This window comes from Microcaecilia unicolor, chromosome 2 (genome assembly GCF_901765095.1).
Source record: "Microcaecilia unicolor chromosome 2, aMicUni1.1, whole genome shotgun sequence".
NCBI lineage: Eukaryota > Metazoa > Chordata > Amphibia > Gymnophiona > Siphonopidae > Microcaecilia > Microcaecilia unicolor.
Genome location: NC_044032.1, coordinates 237,650,551 through 237,668,569, shown reverse-complemented (window position 1 = coordinate 237,668,569; position 18,019 = coordinate 237,650,551). Strand labels below are relative to the sequence as shown.

The following is an 18,019-nucleotide window of genomic DNA, read 5'->3' as shown; positions in this document are numbered from 1 at the left end:
TTTGTTGGAACAGTCACAGGAGGACGTTGAATTTAGATCTACACTATTGGTATCTTTTGTCTTTCTTATGGATAAAGAGGTGTTATTGAGACAGTATTTAAGACAGATTTCATCAGTAATCTTTATGGGGGAGAAAATCCAGATATTTCCTGATGTATCCAGAACTACGCAAGAAAGGAGAGAGCAATTCTTTTGAGACAAGAGACAATACAGATGGGGGTGAAATTCCAATTGAGATTTTCATGTAAATGTGTGATCTTTTTTGAAAATAAGACATACCATATTTTTAAATGCAAGGATTCCAAAACCTCCATAGATATCTAATTTAGGACTTTGAAGTATGAAGATGTAAAAATAAAATAGCCCGACACTTTCCTTTCTAATATGTTTCTTAAATGTATCTTAATCCTCTAAGATTTATGTTAATCAGCCTCTTTATTTGAGGACTATATATAAAGGAACTGATTTTGTCATATGCATTAGCATAATGACAATGTATATTCCCTTTTTTATTCTCGACAGTTTCTTTGGAATGTAATTGAAAAATTGAATAAAGAATTAAAAAATTTTTTTTCAAGTACAGTATTGGTCATGTGATATGTCCATATAAAGTATTGTACCTTTTTTGCTAAGTAGGCCTTGAATTAGCAGCTAGGCCTGTCTTGGTACATTATAAGCTGTTGGAAATAGACATTCAATCTGAACAGGCTACATGAAATGAGAATACACAACTGGGCGGATCTTAGGCAGGTTCAGAGATCATACCATAACATGTAATATATTCCTTTTTGACCTCAGATAAGATCCTCATTGCCATAAGGAAGTTTCAGTACTGTAGGAGTCGATCCCTTGAGGGACAGGCTCTGGCTTCACAATCTTAGGATGGCAAGAACCCTGTGCTGACCCTGGATAAATGGTACCAAGATCTTTTCAAGTACTTAACAGAACAGGCAAACCTTAATTCCCTTGTGATATCAAGACTTGGACATACTCTCATGGCTTTAACTGGGGAAGTAAATTTTGTAAACTGTTAGCTATAGAACTGTGGGAATCTTGGTAGCCTGCTGCAAAAATATTGATGCAAATTCATAGGTGCATTTAGTAACTTAAAGCTTAAATATTGGCATGCCCTAGTTGGGCTTTCTTAGCTCATCCAGGTGCACTAGAGAATGTGCTGGATTTAGTTAAATACTTGTATGTAGGGGGCAATTCTCTAAACTATGTACTAAGTATGAATTCTATAATAAATTTAATTGCACAATTGCAGTTATAGAATGTTTAGGTGTGGCATATGAAGTTAAATGTTACACTATGCTAGATCAATGGTTGATGTAAATGCTCATGTGTTCTGTGACCTACACGTGTCCCTTCCACATCCACATCCCTAGCAGTTGTGCACCAAAATCTCCCACTCTACAGTTTGAATCAATACTAGTTACACATGTAATTGGCAGTATTCTATAACATTCGTATGCAATTTTGCACACAAGTCTGCATAAGATTAAAATTGGGGTATATATCTTGTATATCTCTACAAATTCAGCATGCTGTAGGACACAAACTTCAGGCTTCCCTGGAGTTATGGCTGAACACTGCTTTAGCTGTTAGGTAGAACCATGAGAACTACTGAGTAATAGTGGCTGTATCCCAGCTAAACTGTAACAATTTTAGGATCCCTTTTGTGGATGGGACAGGATTTTTAAGCACTTGCAATCTAAAGGCCCTAGAGTATCCTTGAACTGTTTTAACATGACCCCTGAGAGTCCTTGTAGTGTTTAACATGATTGGAAAGCCAAATGGTAAAACCCACACTTTGATTGGAATATGGCAGCTTCAGATGGTGTGGTGATACTTCCTGAAAGTTTATACTTGATTTTGACTCATTTTGCTTATACAGTGAAGCATCAAGTACATGTTCGGACCAACGAGGCTCGATTTAGGACACTGCACTTTTATAGCATGCTCTAAGTAAAAGGTTAGTACATGAGCTCTTGGCATGCCTTTTTGCACACTAGGTTACTACAGTGACCAGGCAGTCTTGGTTTGATTAAAAATTTGGCTCTCTTGTGGCACTTTTCTGAAGCTAGAGTCTGGAAACTAATCCATCTAGAGAATAAGCAAAAAACATCGGCAGTGAAAACTATTTCAATGAACTAAAGACAGTCTAGACGAGCCCTAAATCATGGTTTCCAGTGTGCCTAACATGGCAAAGTTTTAAGTATTGCTTTGTCAAGCTGCAGACCTTTTTGTAAATGACCTTTATAACTATTCTGATGCAGTGGCTTTTTTTAATTGAGCTAGATTTAGTTTGAGCCAAGTGGGGGTACTGCCAGCTGGTGGTATGCTGCTATTTTTGGGTAGAGGATCTTGTCAATGCCAGCTTTTTCATAAGGCTTCTGATACACTCAAACTTCTGTTCTTGAAAGGCATGCTATTAAAATGTGAGTATTAATTGGGGCTGTCGTTTCAATACAAGCTACTGTACCACTAATTGGTCTCTGGACTTGTGATACCAGTTCATATTCTATAGAAGCCTGTCCCAATAGTACCAGTTTCTGTTCTATAGAAAGTTAAAAAATCAACTACAAATCCTCTTCACTGCAAAAAAAAAAAAAAAAACTCAAAACGTACAAGTGAATCAAAAAGGAAGCACTCATTTGCAAAAATAGGAGGAAAAAGACCTCATAATACTGTTTCAAATTGCCATAAAACTCCTGAGTCAGCAGCTATACTTGCACATAGCAAAAAAAATTAATCATGGGTCAAACCTCTACAAAAATGCAACACATTAGTGCCATAAACTTTAGTCTTGAGTGAGCACTTACATTAATAGTGCCATGACTTATCTGAATAGTGCCATGTCTGTAGGAGTGGTTCAGTCTCGGCAGGATAACAAAAAAGCAGTATGGTTCCAATGGACCCATTTCGCATAGTCTTCCTTTGGAGACCTCCCTGAATTCTGTGAACCAAAAACAAAAAAAACTTACTTCACACAAACTGATTCTAGTTTGTCCTCATCTCAGTAGTATGTAAATTTTTAAGTTGTAGCAGATTGTTCAATTCAGCATTTATTAGAAAAATGAGTCCTTAGAATTCTACACACATTAGTTCTTAACCCTTGAACAGTAGTCTTGATGGGTATTTACCAAAGGGAACTCAAGAAGCTCCAGTTGGTGCAGAATACTGCTGTAAAATTAATTAGGGCAAAAATGTGATACCTCATTTTTACAGATTGAATACTGGTTACCAATTCTCATGTCTCTTGGTCTTAGTAATTCTTCATGTTCTTTCTCTCAATTTCTGGGTTCATATATTTCTTCAGTCCATTCAGTGTGCTCAGCAGGGTTTGTTGCCAGTTGGCCTTTCAACTTAAGAACCTATGATGGCGTGCAGGTTAAAGGTTTACTTGTTATGAAGCCTCTGTGGAACTGAGGGCCTCGATGATTGAGGCTAATCAACAATTGCTTGAAGGCACAGGTTTTACAGGCTAAGGAGCTGGGATTTGTAGGAGCTAATGTCTGCATAAAATATCCTAGATATTTATTTTTTTATTTATTGCATTTGTATCCCACATTATCCCACCTATTTGCAGGCTCAATGTGGCTTACATAGTTTTGTTAACATAGTCATTGCGGGTTCAATGTGGCTTGCATATTTTTTTGTTAGCAAAGTCATTGCAGGGTGACATACATTTAATATTGTGTCGAGGTTAGGTAAGTGTAGGAGGAAGAAAGGGGTGATTAGGTGAGTTATTTTGGCTGATTGGGTTGTCAGGCAGATTTGTGTGGCCGTTAGTTCTCATTGTATGCCTTGTTGAAGAGATGTCTTCAGAGATCTGCGAAAAATAGTTGTTTCATTGATTGTTCTCAGGTCTGTAGGCAGTGCATTCCACAATTTCGTGCCCAAGTACGAGAATGTAGTATCGTGCATCTGCTTGTACTTTAGTCCTTTACAACTGGGGAAGTGCAGGTCGAGGAACTTGCGGGATGCTCTTGTGGCGTTTCTTGGAGGTAAGGTAAACTAGAGGGGCCAGAACAAACCCTGGCAATAACCCTGTTGGACTGAAAAGGAGGCAGCTAAGGTAAAAGCTGTACAGAAATGAACATGGAGACACTATTGCTGACTTGTCCAGCCTTTGATCAAGTAGATCTGCTGTTGCAGGTCAAGAGACTTGAAGTGCTGACCTCACACACTATCAAAGCTATGAAGCGCAGTAATCAAACCTGCCAGCACCATCTGTGCCTGAGGACAGAAAAGCAGTGTTGCAGGCAGAAAAGTTAGTTTCCACCCAGTTTTCAATATGTTCCAACAACTTGGCATGGAGTTGAACAGATGGCAAATTTGACAAGCCTGTAGTTTGAAGGCAAAGGATCAAGAGTTTGACTTTCTAAACCTGGACAGTTTAGGAACTTGTTTCCAGACTGATAGTACCCCCCCTGTGGTTGGGCTGTGATTGGCTTACCCTATACTAGATACTTTTAGCCTAGTCATTAAGGAAGAGGGGTCAATCCAACAAGTAGTAGCACTAAAGAAGGTAAAGCTTTGTAAACTAGATGCCAGGTTGAACTAGGACAGTGAAAAGGGTTTAGAATGGGGGAGTAGATCAGATACTGCAAGAATTTAAACATCCCGTCATTTTAGCACTCCACAGGTATTCACTTTTTAGCATCAAGTTGGAGTTTGGGGGGGGGGGGGGGGGGTGGGTGCAAGCGAGTGATGAGAAGCTACTTGGGCTGCATCCATACCCTTAACCAGTTTTACCTGCTAATTAAAGGCCACTGCATGCAAGTTTGTGTTGAGATTTACTCCCATGGTAGATGTCGGCACACAGCATATTGTATGTCCTAAAGAGCTGATTAGCTACCCTGCAGCAATGCAGGACTGTACATCTACAACAACTCTGGTTCTGAGGCTGGTGTAGTCCCAATGGTCAGCATTGGCCCCATTTTTCTCACACCTCTGCTCCACAGGTATTTGCATTTGTATCCCACATTTTCCCACCTATTTGCAGGCTCAATGTGTCTTAGTACCATGATGGTGCACACCAATTCTGGTGTCAGAAATACAGAGTAGTAATTGCGTTAAAGTTCATGAGTAACAGCATCATTAGGTAGTTGAGGAGGGAGAATTAAGTGTTCTGTTCTGGTACAAGTTTTGTTGTGTTGCAGGGTTCGGGTGTTTAGGTTGGATTGTTGAGGTAAGCCTTCTTGAACAGATTGGTCTGAAAGGTTGTTAGGTCATGCATTGTTTTCGTGATGTTTGGTAGTGCATTCCATATTTGTATGCTTATAGGAGAAGCTGGATGCATATGTTGATTTGTATTTTAGTCCTTTGCAGCTTGGGTAGTGGAGATTTAGGAATGTGCATGCTGACCTGTTTGGGTTTCTGGTTGGTAAGTCTGAGGTCTGCCATGTAGATCGGGGCCTCGCCGTGAATAATTTTGTGCACCAGGGTGCAGATTTTGAACGTGATTCGTTCTATGGGAGCCAATGCAGTTTTTCATGTAGGGGTTTGGCACTTTCCTATCTCGTTTTTCCAAATATGAGTCTGGCTGCGGTGTTTTGGGCAGTTTGAAGTTTCTTCATAATTTGTTCTTATACATCTGGCATAGATTGCATTGCAGTAGTCTAGGTGACTTAGCACTATTGATTGTACCAGGCTGTGGAATATTTCCCTCAGGAAGAAAGGTTTAGTTTCCAATATTCATTCTCCTATAAACATTAGGTTGGAAGAATATAAGGACTTCTTTTCATGGCTGTATGTAGTTGCATTCTATCCATTCTCTGCCTTTATAGGAAGGGGCTTAAAGCTTGTCTCATGTTTTTGTTTTGTTTTTTGTTCATTTCATGTGTGATTGTATTTTGCTTTGAGTATCCCTGTTATATATTTTATAAGCTGCCTAGAACTAGAAAGTGGGTTTGTTTTTAAATTGGGATGCATGCTTTCTTGTTGTGTATTTTTTTTTTTTTGTTCTTTCTCACTTTATGTAAACTGCCTTGGCCTAGTTCAGATTAGCAGTATATCAAATGCTCAAATGTAAGCAAATAGTCTTGGCTTCTCTGAAATGGCATCACATAGACTTCTGGTTCATATGGAGTTGAGCTTCTGCCCACATAAAGGTCTTATGCTGCAGCAGCCTGCTAAAGCTGTTGCATTAGGTTTGGGGGGTGTTAGAGTACTGCTGCCTGATAAGGAGCTCCATACCAGGGATTTCTACAACATACCTTTCAAGATAACAGGCTCTACTTTTTGTGCAAAGTAAACATACCATATCCTAAAGATGTCTTCATCAAAGTTGCTAAAGCACAATTCTGGAAACATGTCATTGGCATGTGACTGCCACTTCCAGGCAGCTCAAATGCTTCAACAGATGTATTAATTGAACTGAAAGCATTGCACTTCGACACCACATGCACTTTAAAAAACCAGACCTGGCAACTTTGTCATCCATTTGACTTTCAAACCAGGCTCACTCAAATTGAAGAAAAAAAAATCAATTTTACCGACTCAAAATTTAAACTACATAAGAACTGTACCATAGAAAAACTCACTTTTAAAACAGCAGCTGGAAGATTTGGTGGAGCCACAGAAATATCATAATTATAGGTCTCGTTGAAGGAGCAGAAGGACGGGATTTAACTCCCCAAGTTCCTGGTTACCCTCAATCAGTCTCTCCACAGATGCCCCTTTGGAATTTGAGCATGCCCAACACTCCCCGGGGAAACAAATTCGAATGCTAAAACACCTAGGCCAATCGTCGCTAAGCTTCATTTCCCACAGGCTCTCAGTATCTTTAACAGCATGCTCAATCCCTTCCATCTTAACATGCCAGTAGAAAAGTTCCTGACCTCAGCAAGTCTACTGCAATCAAGCAGAAGCAATTTCTCTAGATGCAACCTAGACTAGGACCTGGGAGCATGGTACAGCTTGCAATATCCTGCAAGAGGTATTTTTAGATTGGCAAGCTTCTACTGGAGTGAACAGCTGACTTTTTTTTTTTTTTTTTTTTTTTTTCTTTTTTCCCAAAAGTTGCATTATGTAACTGATCTTTACATGTTCTGTTTTTCACATGAATAATTACATCAGTGCTTAAAACTGCATATCCACCATTGTTAAAGCTGTATGCTTGTTTCTTCTATTGATATTGTAACTCATCTCTAAATTTATTAACCACTTGGGGGGAAATTCTGTATATGGTGCCTTAAAAATCTGTGCTGTAAAACCACCCACTTTGATTTTATAAACTAATCAATGCCTAAAGTTGGGCGTAACTTATAGAATGTTTACGCACCCATTTAGGCCACCTAAATACCTGCGCTTAAGTTAGGCAGATTGGGTGTGTTCTAATGTGCATAGTTTTTATATTTTATGGCCACACCCCCTCTTCAACTGTGCACATTAGAATTTATGAATACAGTACTACATTAAATACACCTAGAAAATTGTGTGTAAACTCTATTTAAAACTGATTAGTGCACACAACTGAAAGCACCATATATAGAATTTGGGAGTTGATCACTTTGCCTGTTATCTTTAAACTTCCTTGGGAGGGTCGCTCTTTATGTTGGGCACTCCTTCCCCCCCCCCCCCCCCCTCATAATTTGGGATCTCATTTCACCCAGGCCTGAGTTCTATTACTAGAAAGATGCATGATCTTCTACTTCTGCCTTTTCCTACCTAGTTTTCCTAAAGACACTGGTTATTTCCTTGTCACAATTCTAATCAACATGACACATGGAGCATGCTAGCTTATGGAACATCTATGGTCTTTAAACCGCCTGTCAAGTGTGTAAAAAAAAAAAAAAAAGTGTTAGCTGTTAAAAATGAACACACATTGCTTTTTGTCAAGAAACCTACCTTTATAGCTTTAGCCCCTATTTTCAAAAACTCTAATTGGATTGGCACCATCCACTCCTCTCCAGCAAATGGAAAGAAAAATGGGGTTTCTATAATTTTCCATAAGGATTCAAATCAAGAAAATTTAAAGATTCTGAAGGCAGATCCTAATAAGAGTAATTGGCCTTAAATAACATATATACACCCAATCAAGACAATCCTTCCTCTACATGTCACTATTGCCTCATGTGATCCACTACCTATGGCAGGAGATTTTAATTTACCTTCCAATTTATATGGAAGACTCCTTTCACATCCCAAAAGCGCACACCGCATCTTAACTTTCATCTAATTGACCCATGGAGGCAATTAAATCCAGCTAGAGATTACTTTTCTTCCCCTCATTTTGAGCCACTCCAGGATACTTTCCTTATGTCTAATCTTTTACACAGTGTAAACTCAGCATATATTGACACATTATCCAATTATGCTGCAATTTGTTTAGGTCTACACATTAACACACATCAACCAAGACATCTCAAGACTCATCCTGTGCTTCTATCCATTGACGAATACAATGTTCATCTCATCAAACGTTTCTCTAACTTCTTTGAAGGATATTCCATCTCTTTGGAGGCCTTCAAGATCTAATTAGGAGGTAAACTTATCAATATCTGTACAACAAAGAGAAAGTGCTAAGACTTGGGAACTCCATTAAAATGTTAGAGAAGCAGCATATTGATCCTGCTAAATTAAATCACCTCAATATTCAAAAATATGGAGTCAAAAGGCAGGTCATAAGATTACTTCGAGATCTGCATATAGAACAACAAATGTAGCCAAGCCCTTGCTAACTAGCTAAAACAAAAGCTAGCACTCAAATCCCTTTGATAAGAAACTTATCAACACTACTGGGGTTTTTAATGCATTTTATTTACCTTTATAATGGTCTGCACAAGTCAAAATTCTCCTTAACCCAGTGGATTTGGGAAAAATTCATAAATGATCTTCCTAGTAGTAAATGGTTCAATTGAGGCTGTTAAGTGATAATTAAGAACTTTTATGCCAAAGATCTCATGGTCCTGGTAATGTTTCCTGCCTCCTTCTATAGACCATCTTGTTCAATTTCTATGGGCTTCCAAAACTGATAGCTTTGCAGACACTCAAAAATCCTAAAGCTTTTATCTGAGGCTTTGATTTTATCTTTTATATCGTAAATCATTCCTCAACAGTTATGCTATTCAGATAGAACCATAATCCATATCTGGTTTTCTCTTAAAGTACTTATGAGATCAATATCTCGTATCAAATTGTCTCTTTGGTCTTTTTTTTTTTTTTTTTTTTTAACACTAGTTTCTGGACTGATTGGTACCAACAAAGAAGGAAATTACTACAGAATTTTACTGCTCAAAAACCTTAGTTTTTCATTTTCTCAGCTTTATAAATTTCTCACCAGTCTTTCTAAAAACTTGGAATTACTGGTCAGTGGGAAGATACGGCATATCGGCTATCTCAACAGCAATGGACTTTGTTGTGGTCTGTCAGTACGACTAGTTGAATCAGCCCACATTATACAATCCCTCTCCCCCCCCCCCCCCCCCCCCCCCCCCCACAACACATGGATGCCACAAAAGTTAGTTGTTTTACTCTCCAAAAATCTCTGGTCATTTAAACATCAAGGCACCTTTATACCTAACTTTGAATGTGAACATAATTACAAATTTTGGAAATGGGGTATGGAACATTATTTTTCAGGTGTTCAATATCCCAGTTCCACTTAGTTAAATCTTCAATTCTTTGATATTGGATGCCACTCTTGCTACAGAGGATCACTTTTAAACATCTTAATAGTGATTGCAATCAAATCTGTCCTCAATTGGAAATAACCTGATGCTCTGCGTCAATATTTTGGTGACCATTATTGCAGATTCAAATTTGAACTATCCTTAGTAGGTAAGCTGGACTCCATTTCTCAAACTTGTAGAGTTTTTGGTCAAGTGTAGACAAACTTATCTTGTCCAGTGTCTTCTTACATCACTATGACAAAAGTATGTGACCTTATTCTCTTAATTTACAATACTTTGTATTGCATAAGGATTACAAGCACATCTTATTCACTTTAGCCTTTGATAAATATTGCTTTAATTTATGCTGGATAGCTGCACCTTCCATCCTAGAATAGACTTGGGACAGGTGTAGCAGGCAACTAAAAATGCTCATCTTCCATTATAGAAGACTTGTCTTTGAACACTTCAGGACAATGGTTATCCTGATAAACCCGTAACTCCATCTATTGACAATCAACTGTACAGCTTCTAGAAGCCACAAGTAGGTGCAAAATTATCAAAGGAGCTGTCACTTCTCCCACAATTTGCAAAATGCCACTGCACAAACTTGATGGTTCACAAAAACCAAATCTTGCAGTAAACAGAAACAAATCTGCAAGACAGCAGATATCTTGGATTTTATTTAATGAACTTTTTTCCAAATATGGGGGCTGTAGAACCAGAGGACACAATGAAACTGTAAGGAGGGAAACATCAGCAACTACTCAAGAGTGGAGTGTGTGTCTGTCTGGAATGCTGTTTGGGATAAACAGAAGGCATTAAATTTTTTTTTAATGTACAAAAACAAAAGAATCCACGATCATCTAAAATAGCTTGATGCCAAATGTCAAACAGTTGTCAGATATTCATATCACCAGCAAAAGAGAATGGACTCTCATAATATAATAAACTAATATAATATTAGAATTGTGAGGCTTTAATAGTATCACAGTACTTTAGATAACTTCAGACAGTATGGGCTCCTTTAATAAACTAGGTTCAGCAATGGTGTACTGTATTTGAGAATAGTACAAATAGAAGCCCACCAAAATGAGACCAACTTATTCCAGAAGTGTTGCAAATCAGGACAAGAAAAACATGTTCTAGTGTACTTATGCTTGACGCATTTTGTTTAACAGGCATCCATAATGCATAAAGGGATTGTGATATTGGAGCAGAGGCTAATGGCTTATTACTTACACCATGCCTTTTCATTTAATATATGATCAGTTTCACACGGCCAAATATATTGCAGTACAGTAGTTCTGTAAAGGCAACAGTAAACTAAATTTTTGAGGCCACATTTTTTTGGTTTTGTGAGTGCATGAAGGATATTGTCAACTCGGGTTGTCTAGAACTTTAAATGGTGCGATATCAATTTTTGATAGCCTTTAAGTGAAGGTATTTGAAGTGTGTAACAGGGAGATTTTAAATTTGAGCTATAGAGCCGAAAGAAAATATCCCATTTTGCTCAGATCACTCAAATATGTTTTGTAATCCATTCATGCCAAACAAATGACTTGGAGCCTATTTTTAATTGAGTTGCTCCAAATGGAGGATTAAAACGATGAGATGAGTCTTGGTTCTTGATTCCTCTTGTAAATTCAAAGCTTGAACTGCTATATTACAGGCCATTTAGAAAGTAGCGGAAGATGTGAAAGTTAATAAATCCATAGGTATAAGTTCAATTAGTGAATATTCAATATGTACCCAAATAGGGGCCAATTGTCTGGAAGAATTTTTCTTTGCTAATGCTGCCTTAAGAGATGCTTGTAATTATAAAAATCAGGTAACTTTAATCCCACCCATAGTCTTAATATTTTGTACAAAAATTCTGGGGGGGGGGGAGGGGGGTGTCTCCAGATAAATGAATTAACAATTTTATATGACTTTTTTTAAAAAGTTAGGGAATTGGAATGAAATCATGCTTAATATGCATATAATAGTGCTAGAACCATTTTTTTTGTATTAACTCCGACAGTTCCCATGTATTGCAATATCTGGGTACCATCTAATTGGAGTAGATAAAACGTGATTTATTGCAATATACATTTAGAAGCATTATTTGTTTTTGACCAATTTATCTAAATAAACTAAAGGAATATAATTTAAAATGAGGGAGAGAATTCTGGATGTGGAATATATAGAACATCCATATAAGTGGATAGCTTGATTTTATAGTCACCAGATACGATACCTTTTTAATGATTCTCTTAAAGTTCAAGGGGATAGAGGGAATCCATGCCTCATTCCACAGGAGAGTTGAAAGGCATCACTGAGGAGTTAAATAATCTTGCAGTAGAAGAATACAAAACAAATCCATATTAATGAATTCATTACCAAATTTAAACCATATAAGCACCTGGAACAGAAAAGGCCGTTCAACATAATCAAAAGCCTTCAAGACGACACTTTGTTCAGAAGCAATTATAGAGCCAATTACAGCAGCTGAGCAGTCTGCTAGAACTTTTGCATATATTTTGCAATCGGTTTAGTAAGGATAGGGGTCTAATTACTAGCAAGGATAAGATCTCGACCAGGTTTTTCAAGAAGCACTATAATTGCCTCTGCCATGGACCTTGTACATTTCATCCGAGTAGTTATTGTATAGGTAATAGTAGAGAATTTCTGGTAAAATTCAGCAGTCAAACCATCACTCTGCTGACTTTCTCAGTTTTAAATGTAGAGAGCTTTTTGTATTTCCAGAGTAGTAATTGGCTTATCTAAATGAGAACTGTTCATCTGGTGTAGGACAAGTTAAGACTGTAGAAAGCATATTTGTTCTGAACAAGTATGTTTCATAGAGTTCTCTTATAGAAATCCAAAAAAGGTCTAATTTTTGTTAACACAATTCCATTATGATCGCATGAATTTTCTTCCCCCCCCCCCCCCCCTTGCACTCAACGTAATTTGCAAGGGTTATCCCCATCCTGTTCATTTCTGCATAATAAACAGATGAGATGAGCTGAACGCCAGCCTTTTACTTAATATCTGGTTATGTGAGCTTTTGAAGAGTAGCATATGATGTTCTTAGAACCAGACAATGAGTGTTCATAGGCAGAAATCTCCTTTTCTATTTCAGATAAACTGTTTTGCTATATTTGTTCTTGTAGGCCAAGTATGCAATTTCTCCATGTATGTAGGATTTATAGGCATCCCAGGTGGTTGAAAAAATATCTGGGGTTAAATTTTTAAAATGAAATATGATTCAGTTCGTTCATTTTTTTCTGAAAAGATCTTGAAGTAGCAAAATGGTAAACTGCCAAAACTTGGAGTTAGATTGATCAGTAGTGTCCATACAGATGGTGACCCATGAATGTCATGGTTCTATAGGTGTTGTAAGTAGCTTGTCCACTAAAGATTTTGGTATAAACCAATAATCCAAACGTGAGTGAAGTGGTATTGAGTAAAATGTACAATCAAGGGTATCAGGATGCAGCAATCTCCATGAATCTACTAAGCAAAAATCATTTAGGGCTTTGTGTATGTTTTTTTGTTTTTGTGAATTCTTTTTAACCTTTGCTAAATAAAAGTCCACAGGAATATTCGTATCTCCTCCAATGATTTAAGTTTGTGGTCATATTTTAATTGGGAAATTTGAAAGGTGATATCTCAAAAAAAAAAAATGTGGGCAACCAGATTTGAAGCATAGACATTTTATAAATACATATATGAGGCTTTGTATTTTAATACTAACTATTAACCATCTTCCTTCATTAACTGCATGATAACGAATTTGTATTGTAAACTTAGCAAATGATATTGCAACTCCATTTTTCTTAGACTCGGGGATTAACAATTTGGAAACCATTTGGATTTAAGTTTAGCTGATTCGGTGGCAGGCAGATATGTTTCTTGTATAAAGTCTACTGAACAAAGATTAACTCCATTCTGTGAAGCATATTAAGATTTTTCATGTAAGAAGGTATTTAATGACATTCTTCAGGATATGAATAGTAATAACTAGGTATATAATAATTAACACTGAGAATTGCAGTAGAACAAAAACAAGAGTAAAGGGACCCCCCCACCCCGCACTAAGTCTCCTTTGGTTCATTTGGTGCCCGCCCACCCCTAGGGAAGTTCAGTGAGTCATGCTTTTATGAACTTAAGAATACCCATACTGGGTCAGACCAATGGTCGGTCTAGCTTGGTAACCTGCTTCCAACAGTCCCAATCCAGGTCACAAGTATCTGACAAACCCCAAATAGTAGCAAGATTCATGCTACCAATTCCAGGACAAGCAGTGGCTTCCCCATTTCTCTCAACAGCAGACTATGGACTTTTCCTCCAGGAACTTGTCCAAACTTTTTTTTTCTAAATCCAGTTACGCATTTTCTCTTATTTCCACGTAATCAAGTGTCTTGGAGGATCAGATAATGAATGCTATGTGCCCTTTGTACTAGAGCTCCCTAGGTATGCTACACAGTTTTAATATGGTGACTTAAGACAGACTGAAATGGAATAAGTGCATGAATTAAAGGAATTTAGGTTCTTTTTTTGTACAATAAATGTGAAGTAAATATAGTAACTGTATGAGGTTGGGTTTAGGGTATATTCCTGTTCACCTGCTCCCCCTCAATTCTTTGAATTGCACTTGTTTCTTATAATGCTTGCTATTAGTACTAAATCATGTAAACATCTATCTTTTTTTTTTTTTCTTAGAGAAGAAAACATGTAAGGATTCTGACTTTATTTGCCGTAATGGACAGTGCATTCCTAATAGGTGGCACTGTGATGGAGACCTGGACTGTGAAGATGGATCTGATGAGAGCCAAGAGCTTTGCTGTGAGTCTTCCCCCCCCCCCCCCCAAAAAAAAAAAACAAACAAAAAAAAAAAAAAAACCTTGAAGCTTACATGCAAACAGCACAGGAATGTCCCATTATATGAAGGGCGTAGTCTAGTATTCCCTTTCTAGCAACTTTAGAGCATACATTTTCATACTAGAAAAAGCAGCTAGGCAAAAAAGTTGGACCTTGGAACTGGGATCTTGCTGAAGCGTTTCCGTTTCTAGTTATCACTTTCAACTTTCTGAACCTGTAGCTTAGGCTTAAACTGTAAACCCACAGTGATAGTGGAGGTACTTCCAAACTCCCTATCATGGACAGTGTTACTTACCCAGATGTGGATCCCGTAATGCAGGCAAAGTTCATATGCCCCCATTCAAACTTGAGCAAGCACCAAAAAGGAGTCCCCTACAGAATAGGAAAAAGAAAAACACAAGTAGAGGAAAGCCAACAATGTGGAGTTAAATATGCTTAGCATTTGCCATTCTGTAAGTCTGCATAAAAATCCACAAAGGTGTCTAGTTCAGAGGAAAGACTCAACAATGGTGCCATGTTTCAGCTGGATTTCCTGCTTCAGGAGTATGAAGTTCTTTAAACAAATTTTTCTTTGAGGATTATTTAATCCCCAAACTGCAGATTTTTTTTTTTTTTCCAAGTGCTTTACTGTTAAATGCTTAAAATGTTTGACACCTAGGGGTAGATGCACTAACCAAAACGTTAAAGCCCTTCCCTTACCGATTCCTTAGTGAATCGGTGAAATCGCATGCAAATGAGCTGGTCGCTGCTCTCATTTGCATGGGATTTCCTTCCTAGCCAGTCGGCCAGTTGAGCATGCACAGAGCAGCCAAGCGTTATGCTAGCTGCTCTGCGCAAGCCAAGGATGTCCTTTATGGACATCCTTCACTCAAAACAACAAAAAAAAGGACGTTCCTGACTAGCAGGGCGGGTACTCGATTATGCTCCTCCAGGTCTCTCTCAGCCAATCACAGCGATTGGCTGAGAGGCCGTGGGGGAGGCCGATGGGCTTTTCTTCAAACTGACGGGATTTTTTGACGGGCATCCTTCAAATATTCGATTACTTATGGACCTCCTTCACTAAAAAACCTACTCAAATGCTCGAAACAGCACCCTTTCTGTTCCTTTTCCTTGGCTTCAGATCCTGTGTACTCGCACAGCCCTCGGGCACCTCCAGATTTCTGGCACCGTGCCCAGCTCAGCTCCTCTACTCTGCCACTTCCATGGCAGCACAAACTGATCCCTCATAAGCACCCTGCTTGTGTGATCGGTCTCAAACACACCACACCAGCTCAGCATCCTCCCCTAACGCTCAGCTCAGGAGGACAGCAGAGCCCTAACATAGCACTCATATCCTGTGCACACACACAGGGGAGGGGAGGGGGTGCTTCATCAGTCATAAGACAGGAATCAAACAGATTCTCTTGCACACCCTTTGGACTTTTTATCAGTCACTGTATACTCACTATATACAGGCTTTGTCACACATCAGCAAACTACGGGCTTTCAAGGGCTATTTAGTTATGGATCAGCAGCAGCACACAGTCTTGACACACAGCTTCCGTACTCCACTTTTACCACCATCACAGCATAGCAGCAGCGCAGCGTGACTGACCGCCACACACTCCCGGAGCTTCATTACCTGTTCTTTCTTTATCTTTAACTTCTAATTCCATTCTTCCTTCTAATCCACTTTCTGAAGAACTGAATACTGCTCTTGTTCGTAGAGAAACTGCTCAAGCAGAACTGCATATTGCCCTTGCTAAAAGAGAAACTGCTCAAGTTCTTGCTGAAGCTCAAAGGGATTGCTTAGGTCATTTACCCTCTCACCCTACTGATCTTGTTGCTGAGTTTGCTGCTTTACCTATCGGATCTGCCTCTTTGCCAGAATCATCTTCTCTTGGTGTTGCTCCTAAATCTAGTCTGCGCTCTCACTTGCTGCACTACCTACTGGCTCTGCTTCTTTTACATGTATCTACTTCTTTACCAGGTCCTTCTGTACCCTTTCCCACTATTCCTTCGGACAAAAGGATACTACTTAATGCTGATCTTCCTGGTTTTGATAAGGCTGCATATAACTCTCTGATGCAAAAATACTCTCGCCAGCTTACCCCTCTGCACCTTTACCTGTTTCTGGTTCCGGTTCCATGCTCAAACATTCCAAGCCATCTTTTCACCCTGGTATCCTTGCTTCTGCTTCTGAACATGACACCCGTCTGTCCAGGGCCGTGCCTAGGGTCATTGGCGCCCCCCCCCCCCATCTAGCATAAAATACCATAAATTAAGTAAATATAAACTTTTAACGTTGAGCTCCTGATTATCAAAGTGGACATATTCCAAACACTATAATGAAAATAAAATGATTTTTTCTACCTTTGTTTTTCTGATCATGCTGGCCCAGTACTTGGTTCTGCTGCTATTTACAGTTGTCTCTGGTTTCTGCTTTCCTCATCTTCTTCCATCCAGCATCTTTGTTCTCTCTCTCTCTCTCTCTCTCTCTCTCTCTTTCTCTCTTTCTCTCTTTCTCTCTTTCTCTCTCTCTTCAATCCACCATTTGCCCTCCCTCTCCCATCCATCCAGGATCTATCCCCTTTTTTTTTTTTTTTTTTTTTCAGCCCCCAGTTCCAGCCCACTTCATCCACCTGCCTTGCATTAGGGCCCCCCTTTCAGCCCGACCCCTTCTCCCATCTGAGAACCGCCAAAATATACTGCTACTGAAAAGACTTAAGAATTAACCAGGGAATGGAGCCCCTTGTATGTGTGAGTAATCAAAAAAAATATACAAACATTTTGGGCCTCCAAAAGTTATATTTCAATGCCAAAGAATGTCTATGTTGTATGAGGACGTATTTACAGCATTTGTTGACAAGCAGACTGAAGAAAAAAGGTTTAAGGGTATTGTTTAATGTCATCTGTCCCAGTTCTGTTTTTGAATTCCCAAACTGGTTTTCATCCCCACCCCCATCTCATTTCTATCAACTGCTTTCTCCCCCATGTCATCCTATGGGGGAGAAGGCAGTTGACTGTCATCTCCTGTCGTTATCTCTGCTTTTCATTCTGTTACTCAGCAAAGATACCAAGAAACACGCACTCTGCTGCCCTCACATTCCGCGCACCCCTCACACGCATTCGGGGACCAGTCTCCCCCCCCCCCCCTTAGTCTGCTTCCGCTCTCCTCCTGCGACCCGGCACCTTTCCCAACATCCTACTACCGTCAAACTCATACCTGAGGTCGCCTTGCATCTGCCCTGTTTGTAAAACAAGTAAATCTCTTCTCCTCGTCATCGTTGGGCCTCACTATGTCCCGCTCTCACAGAAATAGGAAGTTACCTCAGAGGAGGGTGGGACACAGTGAGGCCCGACGATGATGAGGAGAAGAGATTTACTTGTTTTACAAGCAGCCGGGCAGACGCGAGGCGCTGCCTGCAACTCAGCTTCACAAATTTTTTTTAAAGGTAGGTGGGAGGCAGGGCAGCACCGCAGCGGCGCCCTTGAAGGCAGGCGCCCCCTGCGGTGCTTACCCCGCTTATTGTGTTGGCACGGCCCTGCGTCTG

General features: G+C 39.2%; 1 protein-coding gene across 1 annotated transcript in view; it reads left to right on the top strand.

Moving 5' to 3' along the window:
* The window catches only part of VLDLR (very low density lipoprotein receptor), a 120,411-nt gene that overhangs the window by 42,799 nt on the left and 59,593 nt on the right, over positions 1–18,019 (top strand). The window contains exon 3 of the mRNA XM_030193820.1: positions 14,328–14,450. Within this exon, the coding sequence (XP_030049680.1) occupies positions 14,328–14,450 (123 nt within the window). The remainder of the gene's footprint in view (positions 1–14,327; positions 14,451–18,019) is intronic.